We start from the raw sequence: 26,145 nt of genomic DNA, 5'->3' as shown, positions 1-26,145 counted from the left end.
CTACCTTTCTCTATTTGACGATGTACATTTGATAAAGCCGTTCTGAAAATATTTCCATGTAGGCTTGCAATATGAGCACAGGCCAGTAGAGTAAGTGTTGCGGATGTTTGGCGCAGACCTTTGGACCCAGGTGAACCAATCAAACCAATGTTGTTGTTTGGTCCCAGTTCTTTAAACCCTGGTTCGTTGGCCTCATAAAGCACTTCTTGGTGAGGCACGCACTTCTCAGCAGAGAATGCTGTTGAGGAGAGCGCCTTCTAGTGACAGCCAGCTGTCCCAAGAAGCTTCTCGGCTAATCTCTCAGTAGTTATTTGACAAGCCACTTCTCAAAACAAAGTAACGTTGGTAGAGAATTCTGCACATCTCTCAAACATCAATCATCGCATTAAATTCAGCATTGAATGCACTAAGATTCATTAAATGCACATTGACAGTTAGGAAGTTTCTCATTCGTCCGCAACTTATTCGAGTACCACATCCTACCGTTTTGTCTGCCAAAAGACATTATTGTTGTCACATCAATGTCATAGGCGACCTGATCTCTTCATTCGATGGGATTATGTATAGCGTGAAAGCTTCTTGGGCAAGATTGAGGTTTAGCTTGTTGATTAAGCCATGCCCTCCAAATGATCGCCACCCTTCTTTTGGAATCAACTGATCTAACGATTATGAAGCATCTTCACTATCATTAAGGCATGAGGAGAATAAATAGCAAACACTGGAGACAAAAAGTAAGTCTAAAAAAGAACATTAACTCTGGTTCATAACTCCCCAGCCAACAACCAAAGAAGACATTCTCTTCGTTTTTTGAGAGCATTCACTTCTTGTGAAAATTCATGTTAAACTAGATCTGACTTAATCATTGGAGGTGGCTTCCCGTCGCGGCTACTCTCTCTCTCCCTATTTTTCCAGGATCCAAGAACCAAATTCATTCATTGGACGAACCAGGTGGAGCGAAATCAGATATGACCACAACAGTAAATTAAAAGGATTGTGAGTAGGGATGGGAAATAAAGGGCAGTAGAGACACTGTCATGGTTGGGATCATTCATCAAGTTTCTATTCCCGTAACATATTATACAAAAAAAAACATTCTTCAAACTTACTTTTTTCACGGATTTTTTCTTAAAGAACAAAAGAATAAACCGTTCTAGCGAACACCTATCACCCATTGTTTCATTCTCAAAGAACAGAAGAACACCACTATTCTCCAAGAACATTACCAAAAAGTCCAGTTCTCAATGCATTGTTGCTTTCTTTCTTTGTTTATCCCCCTTAAGTAGGATTTTTATTTGTGGCAGTGCTACTGTCAACTACTGAGGGTGGAGATTTTGCCACATATACAAGAGGCAATTGGATGGTGTGAGATCAAAAGCCGGGGTCTTAATTGTAAATATGACTTTTTTTTATTTTTACATTCAAGTTTGCAAATTTACAAATTGGGCCCCTTTTCGAGAGTTGGACAGACAAGAATGGGAGAAGAGCTTAATTTGAGCTTCAGTTCTTCGAAGGCTCTTTGGCATTCTTCAGTCCAAACCAGCTCTAAAGTGGCATTGAGAGTCTTTAGTGCTGTGAAGAAAGGCAAGTAGCGCTCCCCATATTTCGCCAGGAAGCGACTTAAAGCAGCACTGGATCTCCTTTATGGTACGAGGTGGCTGCATATCCATGATGGCCTTGATCTTCTTGGGATTCGCTTCGATGCCTCTTCATAGGAACTTCCCGTATAAGACCCCAAAAGCGCACTTCTCATAATTCAAGCGCATCTTGTGTTCTCGGAGGATGCTGAAGACCTCCGGCAAGTCACTAATATGATCCTTTTGCTGGATGCTCTTGACCAACATGTCGTCTACATAAACTTCCATGTTGCGCCCAATCTGCTTTGCGAAGATCTTGTTGACAGCATGCTGAAAAGTGGCTCCAACATTCTTCAGACCAAAAGGCATGACTTTGTAATAATAGCTTTCCCAATTAGTCATAAATGTTGTATGGATCTTATCTTCTGGCTTCATCATGATTTGATTGTATCCAGAGTAAACATCCATGAAACTCAACACTTGATGGCCTTCTGTGGCATCAATTAATAAATCAATGCGAGGTAGGGGGTAATAGTCCATCGGACAAGCTTTGTTAAGATATGTGTAGTCTGTACACATCCTCCATTTCCCATTGGCCTTCTTCACCATTACCACATTAGCCAACCACTTAGGGCACTAATTGGACAGATGAGTCCAGATCTTGCCAACTTCTCGACCTCCAGCTAAATAGCCTGTTGCTTCTCGGTGGAGAAATTTCTCCTTCTTTGAACTACCGGTGTAGCTCTTTTGTTGATCCACATGCTATGTTCAGCGATGCTACGGTCAATTCCTGGGCATGTCTTCACCGACCATGCGAAGGCATTTGCATTCTTGACCAAAAAGGTGGTTAGCCTATTTGAAGCCCTTTTGTTGTTCTGAACTAATGTTGGTCCCCCTTTCCGAATGGTCGAGGCTCAAAGGAACCTTTTGCAACTTCTCGATTGGCTCTCCTCATTGCATCAAGCCTCGTCTCTGTCGTCACGTACCTCAACAGTGAGAGTGATTCCTACGAGTGGAGTTGTCGGCTGCTTCCGGATGAAATTAAGATAACAAGTCCTAGACTGCGTTTGATCAGTCTTGCAACTCCCACGCCTTCGGCTATTGGGAACTTCATCATCATATGTCTGGGAGAAATTACTACTCCCATCGCGATTAGCGTTGGGCGACCCAGATGATGTTGTAAGCTGACAAGTTGTGCACAACCATGAACATGGTGGGCAAAGTCACTTGATGAGGGAAGGTTCCTACAATCAGATCTAGCTGTATATTTCCTTCTACAGTGGTTGAACTTCCCACAAAGCCATATAATAAGGTTGCAGTTGGTTGGAGTGCTTCTTGGTCAATCTTAAGCATGCGGAAAGCATCCAAAGACAAAATGTCTGTTGATGATCCAGTATCGACTAGGACACTATATATCATGTGGTTGGCCAACCTAACATTGAACATAATGGCATCCTCATGAGGGGTATAGACATCATTGAGCTCCTTCTCGGCAAAAAGTGATTGGTTCACTTTGAACAAAGCGTGTCACTGTCAGGGCTCAACAGCGCCTATGACATATGTTCCTTGCTTTATTTTCCTTAATGACTCGGGAGTGGGCCTTCCGAATATTGTGTTGATTTTGGGAAGGTCCTCGTCCCCTAGGCTCCATTGGAGCTTTCCCTCTTGATTTAGTCCTATCATGTGGAGGAGTCCTACTATGCCTCCTCGGCGGAGGTGAGGCCTCACCACGGTGAGTGGCCTTCACGTGCTAATTTAAGTGCCCTCTGGCGATCAGCTTCTCGATTTCCACTTTCAACATGTGGCAATCATTCATATGATGCCCTCTGTCTTTGTGGTACTGGCAATATTTTGCCATGTCAGCCCTATTTTGGGGGCGTGAGTGTGATCTTCCAGGGGTTTTCAACGACCTCGAATCTTTAGAGTCTCGGATATGCATCAGAACTGCAGATAGTGACTTATTCAAAGGAGTGAATGCTTCTTCATCCTCCTCTATTGCCTGTTTGCCACGCCACTCCTGCTTGGGCTTTGGATCTCTTTTTGGGAAGTGTGGCCTAGAACTTGATTCAGGGGCCTTTCGAATGGCTGGCCTGTCTTGATCTCTATAGTGGTTGCGGTTTGCCTCAAGAATTTCCTCCACTGTGGCCATCTCGTATCCCAAGTCCAGCAACTCAGCCAGAGTCTTGGGCTTCTTCTCTACAATAGAAGTGACTAACTTTTTGTTTGTCACAGCCCTCTTGAAAGCAGTGAAGGCTACCTTGTCATCAAGGTCTTTAATCATGATGGAGATGTTGTTGAAATGAGAGATGAAGTCTCAGATAGACTCTGAATGTCCTTGCTTTAGGGAAAGCAAGTTGTCCTTTGTCTTGTCATTCTTGATTGCACTCTTGAATCTAGCCACGAAGGCATACCCCAGCTTCATGAAGTTGTGAATGGAATGTCTAGGTAGCCGGGAGAACCATGTGGTGGTTGGCCCAGTTAGTGAAGTTGGGAAGCGTCTACACTTGATGGGGTCCCCACCTTCGCACATAGTCATGATTGCCGTGAAGTTACTGATGTGCTCCATGGGATCCGTTGTCCCATTATAGGATGTGAAGGTAGGAGTACGAAACCTATCGACAAAGGTGCCACCATGATCTCTAGCACAAAAGGATCCTGGCTCAGCACCGCTTGAACTTCGTTAGTAACCTTCTTGTCTAGTTGAAAGAGTTGTTCGTTCATGTCCTGGACCTAACAATAAAGACTCTTATCACGAATGGACGCTGAAGCCTTAGATACTCTATCATCAGGTAGTGGTCCCTTAGACTCAGCCACATGCTCCTTCAACGTGCTTTTGGGTTTTGAAGTCTGAGGTGGGTTTTCCTTAGCTCTAGGAAAGGAGTGTCTACCTGCATGGGCTCCCAATCTGTCAAAGATAGATCTATTTCCTCCTTCCTTCGCCACTTTGGCCTTGCCCTTGCCTTTACGTTTTGCCCGTTGAGCTTGAAGTGTGTTTGCTTCATCTCCCTGGGCCCTGTCATTGAGATCGATAGGGGAAGGATTTGTTGTTCCAGGTAAAACAGTAGCAGGGGCAGAAGAAGGTGAGAGTTGATTCCATTGGTTCACCATTGACTGGAAGGAACCCATCGTCTCAAGCATTTTTTTGGTGCAGATCCACCCGTTGGACAGGATCTAGGGTGGAAGTGGGAGTGACTCCATGAGGAGGGAGCTCAGTAGGCAACTCAACAATAGTTTGTTGATGCTCACGTTCCACAAAAGCTTGTGTATCTTTTGAGGTTCCTCCTCTTCGGTTAGCCCCCTTCTTCTTGACTCAGGGGTTCTCCTGAGACTTAGAACCTCGATCTCCTGAGTTCCCTTCAGTCATCTTTCGGTTATGTGAAGTATTCAAACAAGGGAAAAGCTAAAAAACTTTTTATTAGCATTTCCCACAAACGGTGCCAAATGTTGTAATGAAAATGCATTTGGGACTCCTTGGTTCATTCCTGATCAGGGTCTGGTTCCTGAGACCAAAACAATGGTGAAAGTGGGCCACCTTTGGGAATGGGAAGCCACCTCCAATGATTAAGTCAGTTCAGGTGAGAAAATCAGAGCCTCCCTCTTGAGGAGTAAATGCTCAAGAAGATCAAGAAGATAATGTTCCTTAAGAGTAAATGCAGGAGAGTAATGGATGGAGCATTCAAGTCTTACCATTGCTCAGGCATGGTGATGATATATATAGCTGGTCCATACCTAAGATGATAGTGGACGCTCCTTAACCTTACGATGCTCATTTGATGAGATGAAGGGCGGAGATGGCTTCTGGGAGAAGTTTGCATGGCAAGCTAACCGGCGTGATCTGTTGGACAGCTGAAGATCTCGTTGACAAATCAAGTGGTCAACATCAATTTGATCTTGATGTGACACCAATCCACAATTGGGGAGACAAAAGGTGGTATGCATTCTCAAGGCTGGCTTTGGATGAATGAGAAGCTTCATCGCCAGCAATGAGCATTTAATGATTCTTAATGCATTTAATCTGGAATTAAATGCGGGGATTGACATGTCGAATCTCTTATCAACGCTACTTTTGCCAAGAAGTTGCATGGTGACAGTTGTGTGTCACTGCTATGCCTACTTCTCAGCTTCTTAGCAGATATTCATTTTGAGAAGTGCCTCATTTGAGAAGCATTAGTTGAACCATCTTGGACTAGGCCTGAGCCATTGGCTTGATACGAATGGTCCACTCTGGTCCAGTGATTTGAATCGTAATGACCATAACTCCTATAAATAGTCTCTATGGGATAACCTATATGTATCAATGAATTGGCCCATCTCGAGGATAGGGATTGGGAACAAGCAAAGAGTATCCTTTTGTGGGTGTGAGAGTAGTGTGAGGTTTCTGGAAATAGTGGAATATCTTTTCTCTCTGGTGGACGTAGATAGGTTTTAGTCGATCCATGTTAAATTTTTCTTGTGTGTTTTGCTTACGTTCTTCTCCATTCATGGTCGTGCATGCCAAAGTCGACTCAGATGCATGTTGACATGAATGGCTGTGGATGGTCCCAGACTCTGGGTTGAAAGGGCTTTTTCCGTTGAAGGCTCGACTATCTCAATCCGCCTTCGATTCTTTGGCTGGGGAGGAACCCATGCCTGATTGAGATGAGGAGGTCCGTGAATCTTCCGTGGGTGAGAGTTATATTTCTATTGGGTTCTTGCGGCGAGCAATTGGAGGGATTTCTCATGGCACACCTCTTGAGATATCTCCTTTGATTGGAGACTAATGCGATCCAAAAGCACTATGAACATTAGCACGGGAAGTGAAATCGGTCTAAAAGTGGGAGTCCGTTCGATCCCATTAAAAATACAAAAAAGAATGGATTACTAAATCGCTCTTCCGATTCCAACTCAAGCTGCCACAACTAAGATGTGTAGAAGTCAGAATCAATGTCAGTTCATTTAGTCACGAATCACCCAATTCCCAATGGTTGAAACTCTTTATTTTTTTGGATTAGGAGCTTCCTATATACCTGGATGGGAATGAGAATATTAATACCACTGAATGGGTTTGAACCCAAGACCTCTCCGTGGGAGGTTGGGCTTTTAACTGCTTTACTAACCCACCATTGGCATGGTTGAAACCCTTTTGGACTCGGAGAGAGACATGTAATGAATATAGTTCCTAAATTTCAACCTTCTCTGGCAATCTGGCTCCCATTGCTCTAGTTTCCTTTCTAGTTGTCTTGCAATTCTAATTTCTCATTTCATATATAATGAAGATACCGTGAGATCTGTGATAAAACATAGCTTTTCCACTGTGAATCAACGAATTAACAGATTTTGTTCGAAGAAGATGATGGGTGCTGCCGTACAGTTTCTTGCAGATTTAGTGGTCGCAGGGATTTCATTGACGATTGGTTTGGGAATCTTCGCACTCATTGCTTCAGTTCTCTGTTCTGCTGCCTTTTTTATCAATGTAAAGGATATATCCTGAGGAAAAATAGGTATTGACTTCTCAAATTGATGTTTTGAGTAATCCTGTGGAGAAACCTGATCGTCATAGAAATGAAATTGTGGAGGAAATTATTGGTTTTCTACTTGAAACTTTGATATGAGTTGAATCCAGAGCTCACCCTGCCATTCCAGTGACTGATCGATTATATTCTCTCTGCAGATGTTGGCTGCAAGGCTGCAACATGGCTCTTCCTGACTTTCTTATTGCAGACTTTGGTTTTTTCTAATAAGCTGGTCACGTTTTTCCTTCAAATAAACAGATTTTGAAGCCAATGCTTAAACAGTAAGTGCAAAAGACGTTCGTGTACTGAGGATTGCCTTTTTGTTATTCTATTGCCACTACGCCACCACAACTTTAGATAACACTTACTCTTCTTTGCCAGAATTAACTTCATTTTTTTTAAAGCTTCCTTGCGCCTGTGTAGATTGTCTGTAATAATATTTTTTGTGGTATAGGTTTCACTCAGCCTGTACAAATGCAACCCATAATCATGAACTCCAGATCGTCTTCTTCTTTTCCATTTTTTTCCCATTGTTTTTGGATGAATCAGATTGTAGGTTAACAGTGGCAGTGAAGGAGATGAGCCCTGAAGAGGAAGCTGCAATAGGTGGACCGAGAGTCAGCAATTTCCTTGGAAAGATGGCTTATACCACAAACTTATCAAGGCCCTCTTTAAGTTTGGCTGCATTTCAGGTTCAAATACTAAAATGTGTTATCCCCAACGCTATACTGTTTAACTTTCTCCACATTTCCTGTGGTGCATATGTAAATGGAATACAAAAATTCATGGGACATGTAAATAATTTACAAACCCAGAAATGTATATAGTCATTTGCTCAAAAAGAAACGTTCGATCAATGGAACCAGTATGATCAGTTCATTTTACAATAAACAAAAGAAAGGAGCAGAAGAAAGAACCGACCTTCAATTGTCGCTCTGTATCAGTCAGAAAAATTGTGAAAATACAAACCCAATGGATGTTGCTTCTGTCTTGGTTATGTGCTCTTTAATTGTACATAACCATCTAAGGAGCTTGTTCAATAAGAAAGCTCCAGTGTTTGATGTCATGCAGCTCCAGATGCTCTTATTCAATTCGATTATGTATCATCATGGTGGTCATCATCCACATCTTACGACTGTATTCAGAAACTCACAGACAAATCTCAAAGAAAAAAATTCACCAGAAGCAAATGATCATAGATCTCAATTCCAGTTGTCGCTGCTCAAGTCTCATACCTTTCAAATAATATGTTCAGAGGAAGAAGGGTTAGGTGCCATTACAGCCCAATGTGAGACTCACATGGAATGGATATGCTGGCACAAACATGGGCATAGAGATGGATATGAGGGCTCATGAGGTGCATGCATGCTTCGCTCTTCCTCAAGTACTTGATTTGAAATCCTTCCAAGGTGATAAAATTACTTCTGATCATTTCGTCGGATTCCAAAATTCTCAACTTTTCCCTTCCCAAGGAGCCAAATCGATAATCACCACCCATCCAATCAATAAGTGCGTTGAAGGACAGCATTGAAACTGGATGTGAAGTGGACACCTCAGGGAAACAGTGATCAGTGCTTGAGGAGGGGTAAAGCAAGTAGCATTATCAGTCATCCAATGTTCAGTTTGACACAAAAATAAATGAACCTAAGACACTGTAGCGTGTACAACAATCATGAAGTGCAGTTTGCTGGGAATAAAAAGCATCAAATTCACTGACAGCAAACACTATGAACCATTTGCATTTTAATACTTGGTAATGATGTACAAAATTCTGCTCTACCACATTCATTACATTCAACTAGCAAATCATCTTGCCTGACAATAGACAGAAAGATTATTAAATAAGGAGAGCATATGGAGAGCTACTGACAAGTGACAAGCAATTGTTTTTCACAGATAAGGGCATTTTCTATGTTACACCAGTAGTACACCAGTAATGAAAAAGCAGTGCTCAACTCGGATCTAGATGACTAAGACCGACAGAAAACACTCATTTGTACCACTATTGACTGACTCAAAATTGAAACATTATAAGTTCACACTGGAAAAGACCAGGTACAACGGCCATCACCAGAGGTCAAACTCTATAAGAGGAGGATCTTACCTTACGGTACCAAAAATCTGAGGAAGAACACCAGGTACATCCTCATTCATCTAGCACCACCAAATGATCAATGTGGTCCTCCCAATAACAATTCATCCACATCAGTAAATGGGCAACCAAGGTCTACTTCCGCATCGGTTTTCGTTTTGCTCGGAAAAATTTCCGGTTAGATTTATCAGCTGATCCTAATGAGAAGCCACCCCCAAGCGCACTATTAGAATTACCAGAAACCTGAAATGGAGATGGGTTCTGTGGAGTAGCTAGATTCTGTTGGGCACCAAACTGGAATGGAGATCCTGACGGAGCAGCATTAAACATAAAACCAGGTGAAGGGGCAGCAGCTGGCTGGCCAGATGGCAGTACAGTAGCTGTAGATGCATGTACTGTGTCTTCTGCCATGCTATCTTCCCTGTTCATCTGGTCATTAGCTGGACATGATGAGCCAAATGTGATGCTTGAACTTGGCAGACCAAACAGAGGCTGTGATGCGTTAAGAGAGGCTGAGGAGTTGGCTGCAGAAGCTGAAGTGGATGGGAAGACTGACCCACTTGAGGCACCAATACCAGAGCCAAATCCCAATGGTGCAGTACCAGTAGCAGAACCAGCAGTCAAGGATCCTCCAAATGAAAAGCCTGACGTTGCCGGAGATGCAACAATGTTAGTAGCACCAGCAGTCGAGCTGGATCCAACAAATGAAAACCCTGTTGTTGCTGGGGATGCAGCAATGGTGGTAGCACCAGCAATCGAGGATCCTCCAAATGAAAACTCTGTTGCTGCAGGGGATGCAGCAATGGCAGTAGCACCAGCAGTCGAGGATCCTCCATATGAAAACCCTATTGTTGCTGGGGATGCAGCAACGGTAGTAGCACCAGCAGTCAAGGATCCTCCAAATGATAACCCTGTTGTTGCTGGGGATGCAGCAGTAGTAGCACCAGCAGCTGAGGATCCTCCAAATGAAAACCCTATTGCTGGAGATGCACTACCAGCAGCAGCAGCAGCAGTAGTTGAGGATCCTCCCAAAGGAAACACTGTTGCTGGAGATGCACTACAAATAGCAGCAGCTGAGGATCCTCCAAAAGAAAACACTGTTGCTGGAGATGGTGCACTGCCCGTAGCAGCACCAGCAGTTGAGGACCCTCCACAAAAAAACCCTGTGGCTGAAGAAGATGCAGAGCTAATGGCGGGACTGATTACTGATGATTCTGATGGCACACTCAAATTGAATAAACTGGCGGAGCTAAAATGATTAGCCCCTGTAGAGAAGGTAGCGGGAGAAGCATTCTGTCCAAAGCCAGAACCTGAACTGAACAGCTTAGAAACCGAGGTTGAGAAGCCAGACAAAGAACCACCAGAGCTGAAAGTAGATGATGTACTCAGGTTAAATGTGGGTGATGCAGCAGTACCTGACGCTGCCTTCGAACCAAAGAGAGGTACATTGCCAGCACCAAAATGGTTAGAACTGAGATTGGCAGACAAAGAGGAATTTGTAGTGCTTGCAGGGGTTAAATTGGAGAGCCCAAAAGTGCCACTGCTTGTGTTTGCAGTGGAAGAAGAAGTGGAACCAAAAGGAAGGGGACTTAGAGTATCAAGAGATGGAGCTTTCACGACCTTTCGCTCCAACTCTGTCAACTCAGCACCAGAAGTCGATGGTAGTGACATTGAACTTACTGGAGCAACTGCCGTAGCACTGCCAGATCCGAACTGGAATACGGGCACTGAAGATAATGCTGAGGATGCAGCTGAGACAGAGGTGTTGCTGCTGCTGGTGGTTGCTCGGCCACTCATGAAACTCACATTTGAAGAAACAGTGGAAGCTGGCACTGAAGGAGAGGCAGGGACTGAGAAAAATGAAGTAGATGGTGCAGCTGAACCATTGCTTAGATTTGAATTATTTGTCAAATTGCTACAAAAGAAAACATTTGGAGTCAAAGATGTTGAACCACTTGAAAAAATGGCATCCTCATGTTTCCTGAACACGTCTCCATTCTTCAGAGCATTTTCTTTACCAACTTTATCTGATACTGCAGCTTTGGTAATGATTCCTGTCGCTGTGGCACCAATACCATTTGCGGAAGGGCTGTGAATGGGAAAGGGGAGAAAAGAGAAAAAAAAAAAGGTGTACTTCAGAGAAATGTTCTTTTTTCATTTAAATTTAAGCAGCAAGTAACTTGGCCAATTAAACAGTAGATTTCAACTTGTGGGAATTGCCAGAACAAGTTATAAGCCTGATGAACCAAACTACATCGTCATACAAGTCTCATTACTCAAATATCATCACACAGTAAGTTTATAACAATTAGAATGATGCTACAGCATATTCAAGAAATTATGTTACGTTTGGTAAGTTGGACAGGAGCCAATCCTACCAGCTGGTTTAAACACCGTGGGTTTTAAACAAACAATGTTCAGCCACAACTTCAGAAAGAAGACTAGTTCTTTTTCATTTAAATTTAACAGAAAATAGTTTAGACATTAAACAGTGGATTTAAACTTATGGCTATAACCAGAAAAAGTCGCAGGCCCGAACAACCAGAGTATCAAATAAGTCTCATTACTAATTGTTTACATCTATAACAAGTAGCTAAAAGGTACACGACCCATATGTATCACGGGGGTTTGTATCAGTAAATATCTTTATTTCTCTTCGTACGTAATCTACCATAGACTAGTTGGCTTTCCTTATTACTTGTATTCACTTTTCATTTTTCCTTGCAGCAAGTCTAGGAAGGTTCTTTCTCCTAAAAAGTTTGTTTCCTTGTTATGTATCGGTGAGGGAAGGAGACAGTAAGAGTTCTGTGCATTCTTTTAGCAACATATCCCATCCTCTTTCTCCTCTCTGCTTCTGATTTATCACTTCATATTGATCACTATCTATTACTTGCAAGTTCAAAATATAAGAACAATGATTGAGAATATTCAGGAAACTGTTATGTTAGCTAGTAAGACAAAAACCAAGCCTAAAAGCTGGTTGCATCCATAGATTTTAACTAGAGAAAACTGCAAATGCATTTTTCAAGTTAACTCCACATCCATACATCAAGAATGATTTCCTCTTCCTCATCCAAATACACAGGAATAAGCAGACATCTTGGAATGAAAATTTCAATTCATCATGAACAGTGTAAATCACGATATATATATATATATATATATATATATATATATATATATATATATATATATATATATATATATATATATATATATGGGGGTTGGGGAGCATGATCAACGTTCAGGCAGATAATTCCAGCAGTAAAAATTGACCTGCTTGATGTCTTCAGCTCCAAGCCTAACTGAGAATCCAATTTCAGTCCTGATGCTTCACTGGAACTGGAAACGGATGAAAATTTAAAAGGTGGTGCATTGTCAATGGCTTTGGACCCAAAGTTGAATACCGGAGAAGAAGCTGTTCCCTTTGCTGGAACTACATTACCAAGCAATGAAGGTGACTGACACGGGGGAGCCAGCTGAGCAACTGTGCTCGGCAGAGATGTCACCTTTTCATCAACCTTGGGACCATCAGAAGCTCCTGCACCACTAGATTTGTTCCATTTTGAACTAGCTGAAGTTTTAGTTTCAGAAACTGAAGGCTTCTCCATGGCAACTGTTTCGACAGAAGCAGCTCTGTTCCTCAAAGTTGTGTCATCTGGTCTTTCTTCTCCATTAACTGTATGTACAACTTTGTTACTGCAACGATTGTCATCCAGCTCTAGAGATACCTTCAAAATGAGGTAAACATGAAATGAAAAAAGAATAGTGGTGGGCACATACAGAAACAAACCAAACTTTTGTACGTCCCAATACACCCCCACTCCCCACAAAGAAAGGGGAAAGCCAGCTCTCCCAAATCAAATGATGGATGTAAAATTCCCAGAAGTGGTTTCTGCATAACAAGTGACAACATATTATAGTATGCTATAATACAAGGCCACAATGTGATGCCTAGGCATTCAAGATGGTTGCCTTCCTTTCATCAAACAACAGTGTTGTGGCACTGAACCTAAGAATGTGCCTGGATGCCTAGGTGAGCCCTGAAAACTGTAATCAGGAGCATAAAGTAAAAGTTTCAAAGGCTGGAATCTCTGGATATACATCAACATCAGACATTTGGCACTAGCAGGCAACTAATAGTTGGGTGAATCAAATCAAAGCATAGGAAAAGCAACAACAGAAGATATGTTCTGGAAGAGTTAATAAACAAGAGGACAATTCTTGACAGTCTAATCAGAAAATGTAAGAGAATAACAAACCTCATGTGAATTCATCCGGAAGGCTTGATTCTTCTGTGGAGCAATGACAACAGAATTAGCAACTGCTGAATCTGCAGTCCTAGATATAGGGACTACATCTTTCCTCAAGGTATTTCTGTCTGGACCATTAGCCTCAGGAAACAATTTATTTCCAGAAGTAACCATCTTCAACCAGTCATCAGAATCTTGAACAACAGGTAAAGTTGCAGATGATTTCTCAACAGCAGTAGCTAGCTTGAGCTCAGATGATTTCTCCTTCGGAGAAGGCACCAGCTTATCCAGCTGCTGGAAGATTCTTTGAGCCATATCACTGGTCTGAGAAGGACCAGCAGCAGAACTCATGCCACGGATGCCATTTCTCACATTTTCTGAGATTCTCATCTTTGGTGTGGTATGTTTGGGTTCTTCCAACGGAAGTGACTTCTGGGTCAAAGAAACAGAACTTTGAGCAACATCAGAACCAAATGCAGTTCCACGAGTAGCAACAGGAGTCTCAGGAGCCTCACTGCCAATACTTTTAGGAGACATCAAATTAGTTTTCTGACGGATCTTGCGTATGGGGCCAATAGATCCAATATCATCATCTAAAACTGAACTCCTTCGCTTTGAGACCTGGAAAAGCGCATTGGTGAACCCAATAATCAGATCTGAGAGTTTTTCAATCAGAATAGCATAAAATGTTTTCCAACAAGATACTGACCTGTTTTCCAGTAGAAACCGTACCATCCTCCAATATCCAGGGGGAACTTGATGGGCCAGCATAACGGTCTGTATCCCGAATACCCTGGAAAGTGAAAGAAAAAAAAATTAAGATTCTTCATACAATAAGACAAAAATAAGATGAGAGAAAAACATAGTAGATCATATATACCTTGGCAGTATGCTGAATCCTGGAATATGGCGTACGAGCCATATTGTAGATGGCAGATCTCCCTCGAGACCTTGGGGTCTGAAAACCATTTTCAGAAACCCCGGGGATGCCAGCGGAGCGAACTGATGATCTCGGTACAAGTGACATACCAGATGATTTCCTTGGAAATGGCACATTACATGGCAAAGGTAACTCCCCTCTGAGACTGCGCAAACCTAATGTAGATGGGGACACTTTTGAAGTTCTATTACCCATGTAGGCTTTTGCAAGCTCCGCAGGAGATGCAATGTCTTCTTCAAGGACCTAGAAGACCGTAAAATATAATGGCTACTTAGTATCTAATATGCATTTTCTCAGACTAGAACCATGAGCAAACCACCATTAAACTTTGGCACCATGTTAAACAAATGAGAGAAAGAACTGCATTTGTTTTCCTACACTTGAGCTTACCACAGGGGTTGAAGATTCTCGCAGCAATCTTTGGGCATCCACTCCATTTTCTTGCACCGGAACATTTGAAAGTTCCAGATCATGATTATAAGCTACTAGCTGTGATGTACTGGGTTCAGATTTTTTCTTGTCATCTTTGACAGGCATGTCAACAGTTTTTGAGTATAGTAGTTCAGTCAAACGATCAATCTCAGCCCTGCAGGTATTGTTTTTGAGAAACAGATTCTAGAAATGTACACACAAAACTAATGCATGCAAGTAGCTGAAGAAAGAGAGTGACAAAAGACTACTTAACAATAGGGCATCTTAAAAAAGCTGAAATCTACAAAGTAGGTAGTAGAAAGAAACAATTAAACAATCTGGAATTGTACTGGTCCGAGGAATGTCCAAGGTACAAGATCCGAAGAATAGAGAATCTGATGCACAAGCACTCGGAGCGGACTGAACCAATATCAGAATCCTGACAAAGAACCCGAAATGGGAAGCAAATCTATAGACCAGACAGTTGCAATCAATAATCTGGATTGAAGACTTATATTAGCCAAGGGATCTCCAACATACAACATACAGAGAATAAAAAATTTGATGAGGGAGCACTTTGGTGGAACAACTGTTTGAGAGACCCGATAAAGAACTGAACCCAAAATGGCATTTCGGTCAAGTAGAATTTTTTAGGATTCTAATATGGATTTTTTAAGATTTTGATTACATGAGTTTTTTATGGAATTGTACATACTAGGAGATATTCCTATTTGAAGTTTCTTGGTTGCTTTAATTCCTTGTTGAGTTAATTTCTAATTGGAGGTGTGTTTTGTTTTTCTTCAAGGAGAAGGTTCTCTGAGCTACTGGTGTAGGATAAAGTAGAAACTATGCTTATATATGTCGTCCCATTAAATGACCCTGCTACCATCCAATATACGATACCAATTAGTCACACCTCATTAGTGCATTCCTCCATGCTGCTTGCTCAGAGAACCCTCTCCCAGTATATTTCTAAATTCTAATCACCATTGGGAGTAGACTTGATAACAGAATGAAAATGCGTCTTGTTTGAGTGTCCAACTGACGAGTGCGACCCCTCTATCTGCTCTCTTCCTCATTTCCTTGTTTTTGCTTTTCTTTTGCCCACCTCAAGTGTAACTCCTCTTCCATCTTATTCTTACCTTTCTTCCCTTTCAACGCTGTTATTGATGTGCCTATTTTATTGGACAGTACTATACATCAATAACCTTGATCTTGATCTCCTTGTTCAAATTGTCTACCCTGAACTTTGGGGCACAAAGTTTCTCTCCTACAGGTGATACTACTAGGATTTTGCTTCCAAAGACCAACTACTATCATGCAAATCATAATGATGCAGTAGGTATGGCCTAGCTGGACCAACATGATTCACTTGGAAACCCAGACAAGTTGGCCCTAAATCAAAATTTATGGTCTGGGAAGGGCTGGAATTAGTAATATCAGTAATAATATTAGTATTACTTTATTAATATTATAAACGCTCGGGTAGATTATGTAGGTCTATCTTATTAGTTGTCTCTTTCTCTCAGCACTAGCTTTTTCCTATTTCAGCTATTTCTTTTCAGAGAAGTTTCTATTTTTTGAGACTAGGTTTATTACCACCTATTTATTATGTAACTGTATGAGGACTTCTCAGTTTTGAGTTATTGAAATTAGTTAGTGACTAATTTTAGTAGAGAAGCTCCAGCATGAGTTATGACTGATTTTCTCCTACTTCCTATTCTCCTAATCCTCTCTCACTGCAGTTCACTTAAGCAGGCCTTCTCAGGCGCTACATTATTTGGTATCAGGCCAAAACTCCTATACCCTTCCCTGTGAATCTCTCTCACCCGGTTGTTCATCTTTTTACTTTTTACTGCTTGCAGCAGTGGAAAAAAATCCAGAACCCACTGAACCCTTCTTTTTTCACTGATACTTCAATTAGACTGAGTGCACACCAACCACAAGAACAAAAAAAGAACAAAAGAAGCAGCGAGAGAAATACAGTTCAGAACAAAAAGAAAAAAACAGCAGCAGTGGCAAAAAACAAGGGAAAGAAAGAAAAAAACAAACAAACTAGAGTAGAGGAGACTGACAGCACCCAGAAGGGGAGGGAAAGAAGAGAAGCAGCCGAGAGATTTGTGAGAAAAGAACCAAATGCAGATTAGAAAGGGGTTGAGAAAAAGGAAGAGCATAGTAGCAAGAGATGCAATCCAGAAAAGGATTAGACAAGAGAAGCAAAAAAAGAAGGGCAGAAGAGAAGATAAAGGGACATGGCTAGCAAGAAGGAGGTGGAGCTGTCAACAATCTGGGTGGAGACAACGGAAAGAGCAAGGACTCTCAAAATGAGAGGCTTCCTCTATACCCAGGAAGAGTTTAAGAAAGTGGAGACAATCCAAATGGAGTCAGATCTCAATAAGTAAGAGTGACCCAATTGACCTAGATGGAGCCATGCTTGTAGGAAATATTCTATATGGGCTTTGACGCACTGGCACACTCATAATCACAGATTCTCCAGAAACCAAGGCCATACTAGGATTTTGGAAGACAGAGAGTAGTAAGAGACGGTGATGTGAACCAAAATTCTTCCTTTGGCCAAAACCCTAAGTTGGGCCCAAAACCCAGACCTAGAGGGAAGCTTCCCTAGACTGGCCGAACCTCCGGGGGGGGGGGGGGGCAATTTTGTCCATGTACCCCCCCTAAGACTAATTCCAGCTTGTATCTTTAGTCAATTAAGTTCAAATTTCAGAATGTGAGTCTTTAGTTTTTGGAATTCCAGCATACGTCAGTTGGAGTCTTTAGTTAAATAGAATTCAACATGTGTCAATAAGAGTCTTTAGTTAATTAGAATTTCATTTCAGCATGTGTCAATAAAGTCCATTAGATCTTTTAACATTTATTTGGTTCATATGTGATTCAATGTAATGGAATCCTAATCTACAAAGGAGTCCCACTTTGGTTTAGTAGGTTATAAAATGGTCTATTGATTCTTCGTAATCTTAAGTCTGATTATTGAAATAAGAAAATTGAGTTTGAGGCCCTCCTATTTGAGGGGGCATGGTAGAATTTTCAGTCAAGTTTTCTTCTTCAAAGATCAGCAACTCTATCTAGCACTCTTCTTCAAAAAATTCCAGCAAGTGTTCAACAGTTCTCCAAGTAAAGCATCCCCACCCCCTCCTTCTTCAATGGCAGTCACCCCAGCCCCTTTGCCATCCATACACAACCCTAATTCCCCCTCCTCCTTGCTGCCATACTTGATATGGCAGCGTCATTCCTCAAGCCCCACAATACCCCAGCCCCTTTCCCCAACCCCTATGATCTCCCCTAGGCCCTACCCTACCCTACTACACCCCCCCCTCCAACCCTTTCAGCCCTCTCTCTTCTCTCTCTCCCTCCCCTATTAGGTCCCTAAGCGTCCCCCCCTTATCACGCCTCATCCCATCCCTACCCTTAGCTCCATCTAAAGCCTAAAACCCTACAACTTCTAAATTCCTACACTTCATCTTCTTCATTAAAAATCTGCAATTCATTCATCTTCAACCTCCAGACCTAAACCCTAGTGCAATGATGAGCACATTTATGTGTGAAATCTTAGGCATAAAGCATGCATTTCACACAGTTATAGTGGGACTATCTTGGGGGTTTTTTTCTTTTTTTTGGCAGATTTTAGGAGCTCAGAGAACATTCAGGATTTTTTGTACAATACATGCTATTTTACACGAAAAGAGGTCCAATTCATTTTCTCAATTGCAAAAAGGACCCAATTCTAAGCATGATGGGCTAGAAGTCAATCGAGATATAATTTTGGACCAAGTCATCTCACTGCGGGAATATCTTAGACATAAAAGAAGATAATTGTGATCGATGGCTAAGATTAGTTAGAAGTTTATTTTATTTTTTTTTCTTTGTTGGAAAAAAAATGTATGTATGGGGCCCACAAACAGTCAAAGATTAAGATTTCCTTCCCTCTCTCATGAGATTACCTTTATTATTATTATTTTCCTCTCTCCCTTTCCATTCTAGTCCATTACCCAACATATTTTTATTTTATTTTATTTATTTATTTCTTTTTATTCTCTTTCCTTAAGTCTCTCATCATCTTTAAATCTCTCACTTTCCACTTCTCTCTCACATTGGTTTTTATTTTGTTATTGTTTTACTATTTCTTTGCTTATTACACCCATTCACCAACCCTTATAAATACCCCTCTCAACCTTAAACCTATACCATTTCATTCATTTTCTTCTCTCTAGTTTTCTCAGGCTCTCTTTTTCTTTGCATGTTTTGGTGGGTTTCAAATTTTCGTTTGCACGTTTAAGCTTTCAGTTCTTATGTAATCAGTTAATGCTTCTAGTTGTTTAATTTCTTTTATTTAAGAAAATGTTCTTTTTAATTTTCAATCAATGCAATTTCAAGTTCAAGTTCAAAAGGATCCATTATTGTTAAAGGTCGGTTGAATTTCGAGTTGACCAAGTTGTTTTGTTTTGTTATTCAAGAATGCAAGTTTGTACCCCTTAGTCAGTAGTCTTCTCTCTCCTCTCCATTCCTACTTCTATTTACCCCTCTATATTCTTAATTTAGGATTTGTTTTTGAGCACTTTATTCCTACTTCCCCAACCCCCTTGGTCTTTGATCAAAGATGCCTACAATTGTGCCTCTTTTTTGTTAAGGTTCCCTTTTTATTTGATTTCCGTTTATCTATTATTCAGTTATTTCCTTTCTGCAACTTTTATTATTGTTCTCCAACAAATAATTTAGGATTTGCTTTTCAGCAATTTATTACTATTTTCCCAAACCCCTTGGGTCTTTGATCAAAGATGCCTACAATCATGCCCATTTAGGTTCAATTTTTATTTATTGTTCAATTTATCTATTATTCAATTAATTCTGTTCTACAATTTTTATTATTGCTTCCCAACCCCCTCAGGCCTCTCTTTGGTTAAGGTTCCTTTTTTTTTATTTATTGTTCCATTTATTTATTATTAAGTTATTTCATTTCTGCAAAAAAATTTCTTTTTATACCCCTTCCTCCTTAGATCCCTTTTTATTTATTGTTCTGTTATTATTCTTTTATTTATGCACATTTTTTTTAGATAGTGAAAGGTTAGGTTACGCCTATTTTTATTCCCAATTCAATATTGTTATATGCATGTGTTAGGACCATTAATATATTTAGGTAATCAATTAAAAAGTTAAATTTCCTCACTCTCGAATTAACATTAGAAGAATTAAAATCTAAGTGGTTTATCTCTATGAGATCAACCTGTTAGTTGCACGATACCGTTCGCTTGTAGGTCGATCTCAGGGAGATATACCACTTAGATTTTAATTCTTCTAATGTTAATTCGAGAGTGAGGAAATTTAACTTTTTAATTGATTACCTAAATATATTAATGGTCCTAACACATGCATCTAATGAAATTGAATTGGGAATAAAAATAAAAATAACCTAACCATTCACCATTTTAAGGGGTAAAATTGCATAAATAAAAGAACAATAAATAAACGGAAATAAAGAAGAAAAAAAGAACCTTAAAAAAAAAAAGAGGCACAACTGTACGCATTTCTGATCAAGGAACCCAAAGGGGGAAAGGGTATAGAAGAAAAAATTTGCAAAAATGAAATAACAAAATGATAAACAAACAAAACAATAAATAAAAAAGGAACCTTAACAAAGGAGAGACAACCATAGGCATCTTCGATCAAGGACCGTAAATCATACATTGAGAAGAGGGGTAATAACAAAAAAAAAACTTGATCAACTCGAAATTCAACCAGCTCTACCAACCAGATCTGGAGCAAACCAAATCTGAAATAGCTAGACCTAAAAAAATGTGAATCCCTTTGAACTCAAAACTTGAAATTACATTGATTGAAAATTAAAAAGTACACTTGCATCAATAAAAGAAATTGAATAACTAAAAACATTGACTGATTACAAATAAACTAAAAGCCTAAACACTCAAACTAAAAATTTAAACCCACAAAGCATGCAAAGAAAAACAGAGCCTAAAAACACTAAAAAGAGAGAATGAATATTCTAGGTTTAAGGTTGAGAAGGGTATTTATAAGGGTTGTTGAAGGGGTGCAAATGAGAAAGAAAATTCAAACTAATTAAAAAAAATTGAAAACCAACATGAGAGAGACACGGAATTGGAAGTGGAAAGTGAAAGATTTAAAGAAGGTGAGATACTTAAGGAAATAAGAAAACGAAGAAATAAATAAATAAACTAAAAATATGGAGAGAGAGAGAGAGAGAGAGAGAGAGAGAGGAGGAAAGAGAAAAAGGGGAAAAATAAGGGAAACAAAAACATTGGCCAAAGAGAAGAAAAAAAAAATAAAAAAAAAAGGCAATTGAAAGTGGAGAGAGAGAGAGAGAGAGAAAGAGAGAGAGATATAATAGTGGAGAAAATAAAGGAAAGAAGTGATATTGGGGGATGGGACTAGAATAGAAAGGGAGAGAAAAAATAATAATAATAAATGATAATCTAATGAGTGGGAAAGGAAATCCTAACCTTTAACTGCCTGGGCCCCATAACTCCACTTGGATTTTTTTCAACAAATAAAGTAAAATAAACTTCTGCTTAATCTCAGCCATCAATCAAAATTGTCTTCTATTATGTCCAAGATATTCTTGGAGTGAGACAATCTGGCCCAAAATTGCATCTTGATACACTTCTGGCCCATCATGCAACCTCAACCATACTCCAAGCCACTTAGGATTAGCATCTGCTACACCTATTCTACTTCCCCTTTCAAATCCTAACCCTAGTTGACTTCCCTAAAAGTCCCACTCCAAGTAGAAAACCTCCAACCAAACCTAAACCCATTAGGATCAAATCTGAAATTACAAAATATCAACAACAGCCTCATTCCTAACCTAATTGAAACCCTAAGGCCCTAGTTTATAAAACCTGACTGTTAACTCCAGATCTAAAATTGTCATTACAGCAAGGTTTAATGTCTAAAACCCTAAGCCTGGCCAAATTCTTTTAGGCCTTTACCTAACCCTTGTGAACCCTAAAACCAACGCAACATCCCATAATAGTAGACTTATTTGCTGGAAGATTTTGGACAGCCCTTAATTGTAGGAATATCCTCAAAAAACCCCGACACCCTAAAATTGGGTTTGATAGAGGAGAGCACAAAACAGGGATTCCACAGAACGATTGTGGCCTTGGGAATGGAGAAAATGCCACACTAATAGAGGTAGGAGGCTTAGCGCACAGATTTGATCGCAGTCCTACTGACAAAGGAGAGGAGTTTGCCTGATGTAACCAGGATTGGCCACCATACGGTAGTGCAGAATTTGGACCCAAACCAGCCCACAAGCATGAGGCACCAAGTGCTAGTCGAACTACATTGGGGGGTAATTTGGTCATTTCATCTCCCCCTCCCCTTGAAGCCAAATGATCTAATTAGATTCAACTAAATTTTAGGAGTCCATATTTATTTTTGTTTTGTCCTTAAGAGTCCATAGTTAGCAAGTTATAACAGTCTTTATCCAATTAAAAGTCCTAGTTGAAAGTCTATTCTCAATTGGATTCCTTCTAGAATAGGAAATTTAAGTTTGCAAGCCTCTTTGTTTGGGAGTTCTAATTAGATTTACTCTTCGAGCTGTGAGTAGTCTTAGTGTGACAAGGAATTCTACTTCAAATAGAATTCCCTTGTTAAGTATAAGTAGGTTTCATATTCGTTGAGTCTTAGACTCCTAGTAGATTTCCTTCATTGTAAAAGGCAACAAATATAGCCCTCCACTTATGTAACAAATCAGTTGACGATTATTGAATAAAGAATACAATTAAAGGAAGAGTTTGGAGTCGTGGGTTCCTAGGAGGAAGCCCACGGCCTAGGTATTTTGAAGTTTCTGCAATAAGCTTTCTCTACAAGCTTGCAGCAGCCATTGAAGACCTGCTATTTCAGTGATCATCCACGACAGCCCCTACCTTCAACAATTCAATCCATTCCAACCACCCCCCCCCCAAAAAAAAAAAAAAAACCACGGGTGGAACCCTAGGAGGACTGAAACCCTTCTTCCCCTAGACCCCATGCCCCATAGCTTTTTTTCTTTTTTGAAATTTTGCACTTTTTCTGAGACCAAAAATTCAAGGCCAGATAAATGGTTAGACCTGTCCCAAATTTTAGGATCCTCATCCCCACAACCCTAGTGACCTTCCCTCTCAATTTCAACCGAATCAGACCAACCAAACCCTAGTTTAAACAAGAATCCCCAAGCTGCCCTAAATTTTCAATAACCCTAGGAACCCTAAACCTTCATTCATTCATAATTGGGTAATTTTCATCTGGACCCCCCGAGGTTTGGTCCATGTCATTTTTAGTCCAAATAAATGGACACTTTGCATCTACCTCCCCTGAGGCATCCAATAAGATCAATTAAGGACAAATTGTGATTTTTATGACGAAAATACCCTCAAATATATTCTACCGTAAGATTTGCATCATGTTTTCACAATTAAATCCAACGGTGAAAATCAAAAGAGTGGGTGTATTTGCATTTTGTAAATTTATAAATTATTAAACCTTTGAATATAAAATCAAATAGTGTGGGTCCACTTGTAAAAACTAATTTTTATTATTACATTTAAAGATTTAAAAGTTTTTTAATTTACAAAATCAACCCCTTTATCTACCAGACTCCCAAATCCCTCTTCATTTTGCAACGAAGAGAGTTGTGGGCCGTCCTTCTCTCATTCCTCATCCATTGTGATGGCCAGGTACTAGTAGTAGCTTTAGCTTTTCCTACCTCATTAATGGCTTTCAGATTTTTTACTGACGACCAGGGTCCGCCGGGAGTTTCTGTTTCCACCATTTCCGGTGGCGATGAGTGATTGGGTCGTGTCCTTAGTGGATCTCCTTTTGAGTTTGACGAAGACTAGTAGTATAGTCTCTTTCTCTTTTCTTCTCTTCATTCTCTATGTCTTTTTTAGGGTTTTCTTTTGAAGTTTTTCACATTCTGTTAAGGCTGCTCTTCCCTACTTTTTCTTCTTCTTCTTGGTTCATGTGCAGTTAGTTTGTGTCTTTCGGGAACCTGGATCCATTTCGAGCTAGTGAACATCGATCCGATTTATTAATGTTGATCCGAAATCAGAACCATCGCCGGTCGTCCTTCGTTGTTAGCATTAGTTACTGTCAAATCTGCAGGTCTTCGAGATAAAAAAGAAAAACCTCAAACTTGGTTTTCTATCATAGGGGCAGAGGTTTGGATTTTTGTAGGAAAAATAGTACATTTTGGGGGAATCGCACCACAGATTCGCAACTGGAATGGAGTGGTGTTGCAAGGAAGGGTGAGGACGACGGTGGTGGAAGAAGATAGGTGGTTGTGCTTACTGCTTAGTCAGCAGCGTCAAGGATGCAAGTTGCAGAGAAGCAAAGTTCACAGAGCATAGAAAAACAGAGCATCTTCCTTCATTCCCTGATCTATTAATTGGGTATGTACACAGGGATAAGCACTACATAAGCACTACAATCTCAACAACATATAACAACAGGAAATTTTGTTCAGAATCATACTCCATAATGTCACAGTACATAAAGTAATAAGGGGTTGATTTTGTAAATTAAAAAACTTTAAATCTTTAAATGTAAAAATAAAAATTAGTTTTTACAAGTGGACCCACACTATTTGATTTTATATTCAAAGGTTTAATAATTTATAAATTTACAAAATGCAAATACCCCACTCTTTTGATTTTCACCGTTGGATTTAATTGTGAAAACATGATGCAAATCTTACGGTAGAATAGACGTGAGGGTATTTTCATCATAAAATTACAATTTGTCCTTAATTGATCTTATTGGATACCTCAGGGGAGGTAGATGCAAAGTATCCATTTATTTGGACTAAAAATGACATGGACCAAACCTCAAGGGGTCCAGATGAAAATTACCCTTCATAATTTCAACCCATTGATAAAATAAATTCTCTAAAGAGAGTATTTGTTACCATATCATCCCCTTTGCATTAATAGTAATACCACCTCCCAGAATTTCCAACTCATCACTTGTCCTTATTTTATGTTTTTACCTAATCTGTTCCTGAACAATAAATACTAATTCCTTTTGTGTCTTGCCCTTCTTGTTCTAACTACTGCCCCTTAAAACCTCGGTTATTTCCCAAGCTTTCATTCACTTAAAAATTTAGAATCATGTTGATTGGGTGGGCCGAGAAATGATTCAAACTGGGTGCTGGAACTCCAGAATGCCAGATCAGAGATCCCACTGCAGATATGGCACGTAAATACAAAAATAGATTTGCATGTTCTTCAGGCATTTGTCAGAGATAAACAGTAAAAAGAAATTACAGAAGGAGACAAAGCAATCTCATTTCATCAGTGAGGAAAAGAAAATCAAAATAACCAGATGCAAATGCAACAATGAGCCTGCACTTATTATAACTAGATACAGTTGCAGACTTCCAAAAGATGCTAGGAAAAAGAAATAGAACTTCACATGAGACCTTTAATAAAGTGCCAAAGCAACCACAGCATTTGAGGGCTCTTCCCCTAAGCGCCATGGCAACTAGAAAGGCGTATCATTGCATTCACAAACAAGCATTCTACTGTACTTTTTTTAATACGACCAATTGTGTAGCATAAATAACATAATTAAACTTGTATAGTTTTATTCTAAGCTAAAGAAATATCAAAGAGTCACAATAATACAAGAGTATCATTAGGGAAAAAGAAAAAAAGAAAGAAAAAAAAACATAAGTTCATCTCATCATAATACAAGAGCAACATAGCATAATGACAAATGAGTAAGATGCATGTAACTACGAAAGTATTCTACAAATGACCTCAGCCCTCTTAACCCTGTAATTTTAATCATAAAATGATCTCACACTCTCATTTCATGGCAACAATGTAAACCACCAATAGTATGTAGTGTTGTGGAATAAACCTTGATCATTATAAAAAAAATAAAAATAAAAATAAAAAACCCAAAAAAGGAATCTAATACAAAATGTCAACAAAGCAAACCTCAGCCCATAAGGCATCATATAGCACAGAAGATGTTGCCTTGCTGTCAATTAGAGACATAAAGTGCACATTTTCTGCATATACAAAAATCTGGCCACCACTTTGGGCCTCCTAAAACACCTTGTTGTCAAAAAAAATGCTCTAGTAAACTATGCGTGAGGCAGCCAAAAATGATTTGCATCATAAAATCTCATTATTATAAATACTTGCCTGGTAAAGGTCTTTTGCCTCAGAATCTGCTCGAGCTTACCAATCCCACTGTTATCAGAATGATTATTCACGTCATCATTTCCATTGGCAACTGGTTCTTGTACGCCACAAGGATTCTGTCACAGAAAGTTTTGGATAAAAGAAAATGATTTTAGCACAGAATCAACATTGCATGGAAAAAAGAGAGTTGATAG

At 39.9% G+C, this 26,145-nt stretch overlaps 2 protein-coding genes across 3 annotated transcripts in view; one reads left to right on the top strand and one right to left on the bottom strand.

The window, feature by feature from the left end:
* Positions 1-6,898: 6,898 nt before the first annotated feature.
* Positions 6,899-7,139, top strand: LOC149024500 (chaperonin 60 subunit beta). The gene has a single exon (XM_089144728.1). It carries the CDS (start codon positions 6,904-6,906, stop codon positions 7,042-7,044), a length of 141 nt encoding a protein of 46 aa, XP_089000854.1. The 5' UTR covers positions 6,899-6,903; the 3' UTR covers positions 7,045-7,139.
* Positions 7,140-7,369: 230 nt separating this feature from the next.
* Positions 7,370-26,145, bottom strand: part of LOC149024499 (uncharacterized) — a 29,369-nt gene continuing 10,593 nt past the window's right edge. For both annotated transcript variants that reach the window (XM_089144726.1, XM_089144727.1), the window contains exons 3-9: positions 25,952-26,067; positions 14,742-14,937; positions 14,292-14,594; positions 14,121-14,204; positions 13,421-14,032; positions 12,435-12,889; positions 7,370-11,247 (exon numbers count right to left, since the gene is read on the bottom strand). In XM_089144726.1, coding sequence (XP_089000852.1) covers positions 9,294-11,247; positions 12,435-12,889; positions 13,421-14,032; positions 14,121-14,204; positions 14,292-14,594; positions 14,742-14,937; positions 25,952-26,067 — 3,720 coding nt within the window. In that variant the 3' untranslated portion in view covers positions 7,370-9,293. The remainder of the gene's footprint in view (positions 11,248-12,434; positions 12,890-13,420; positions 14,033-14,120; positions 14,205-14,291; positions 14,595-14,741; positions 14,938-25,951; positions 26,068-26,145) is intronic.

This window comes from Hakea prostrata, chromosome 2, assembly GCF_041222555.1.
Source record: "Hakea prostrata isolate BN-2017 chromosome 2, UWA_Hpros_2, whole genome shotgun sequence".
Classification (NCBI taxonomy): Eukaryota; Viridiplantae; Streptophyta; class Magnoliopsida; order Proteales; family Proteaceae; genus Hakea; species Hakea prostrata.
This window is presented reverse-complemented; position numbering and strand designations above follow the sequence as displayed.

Excerpts from the sequence above, each read along its gene's own strand:
- LOC149024500 (XM_089144728.1), top strand. The coding sequence starts at position 6,904 with ATGATGGGTGCTGCCGTACAGTTTCTTGCAGATTTAGTGGTCGCAGGG.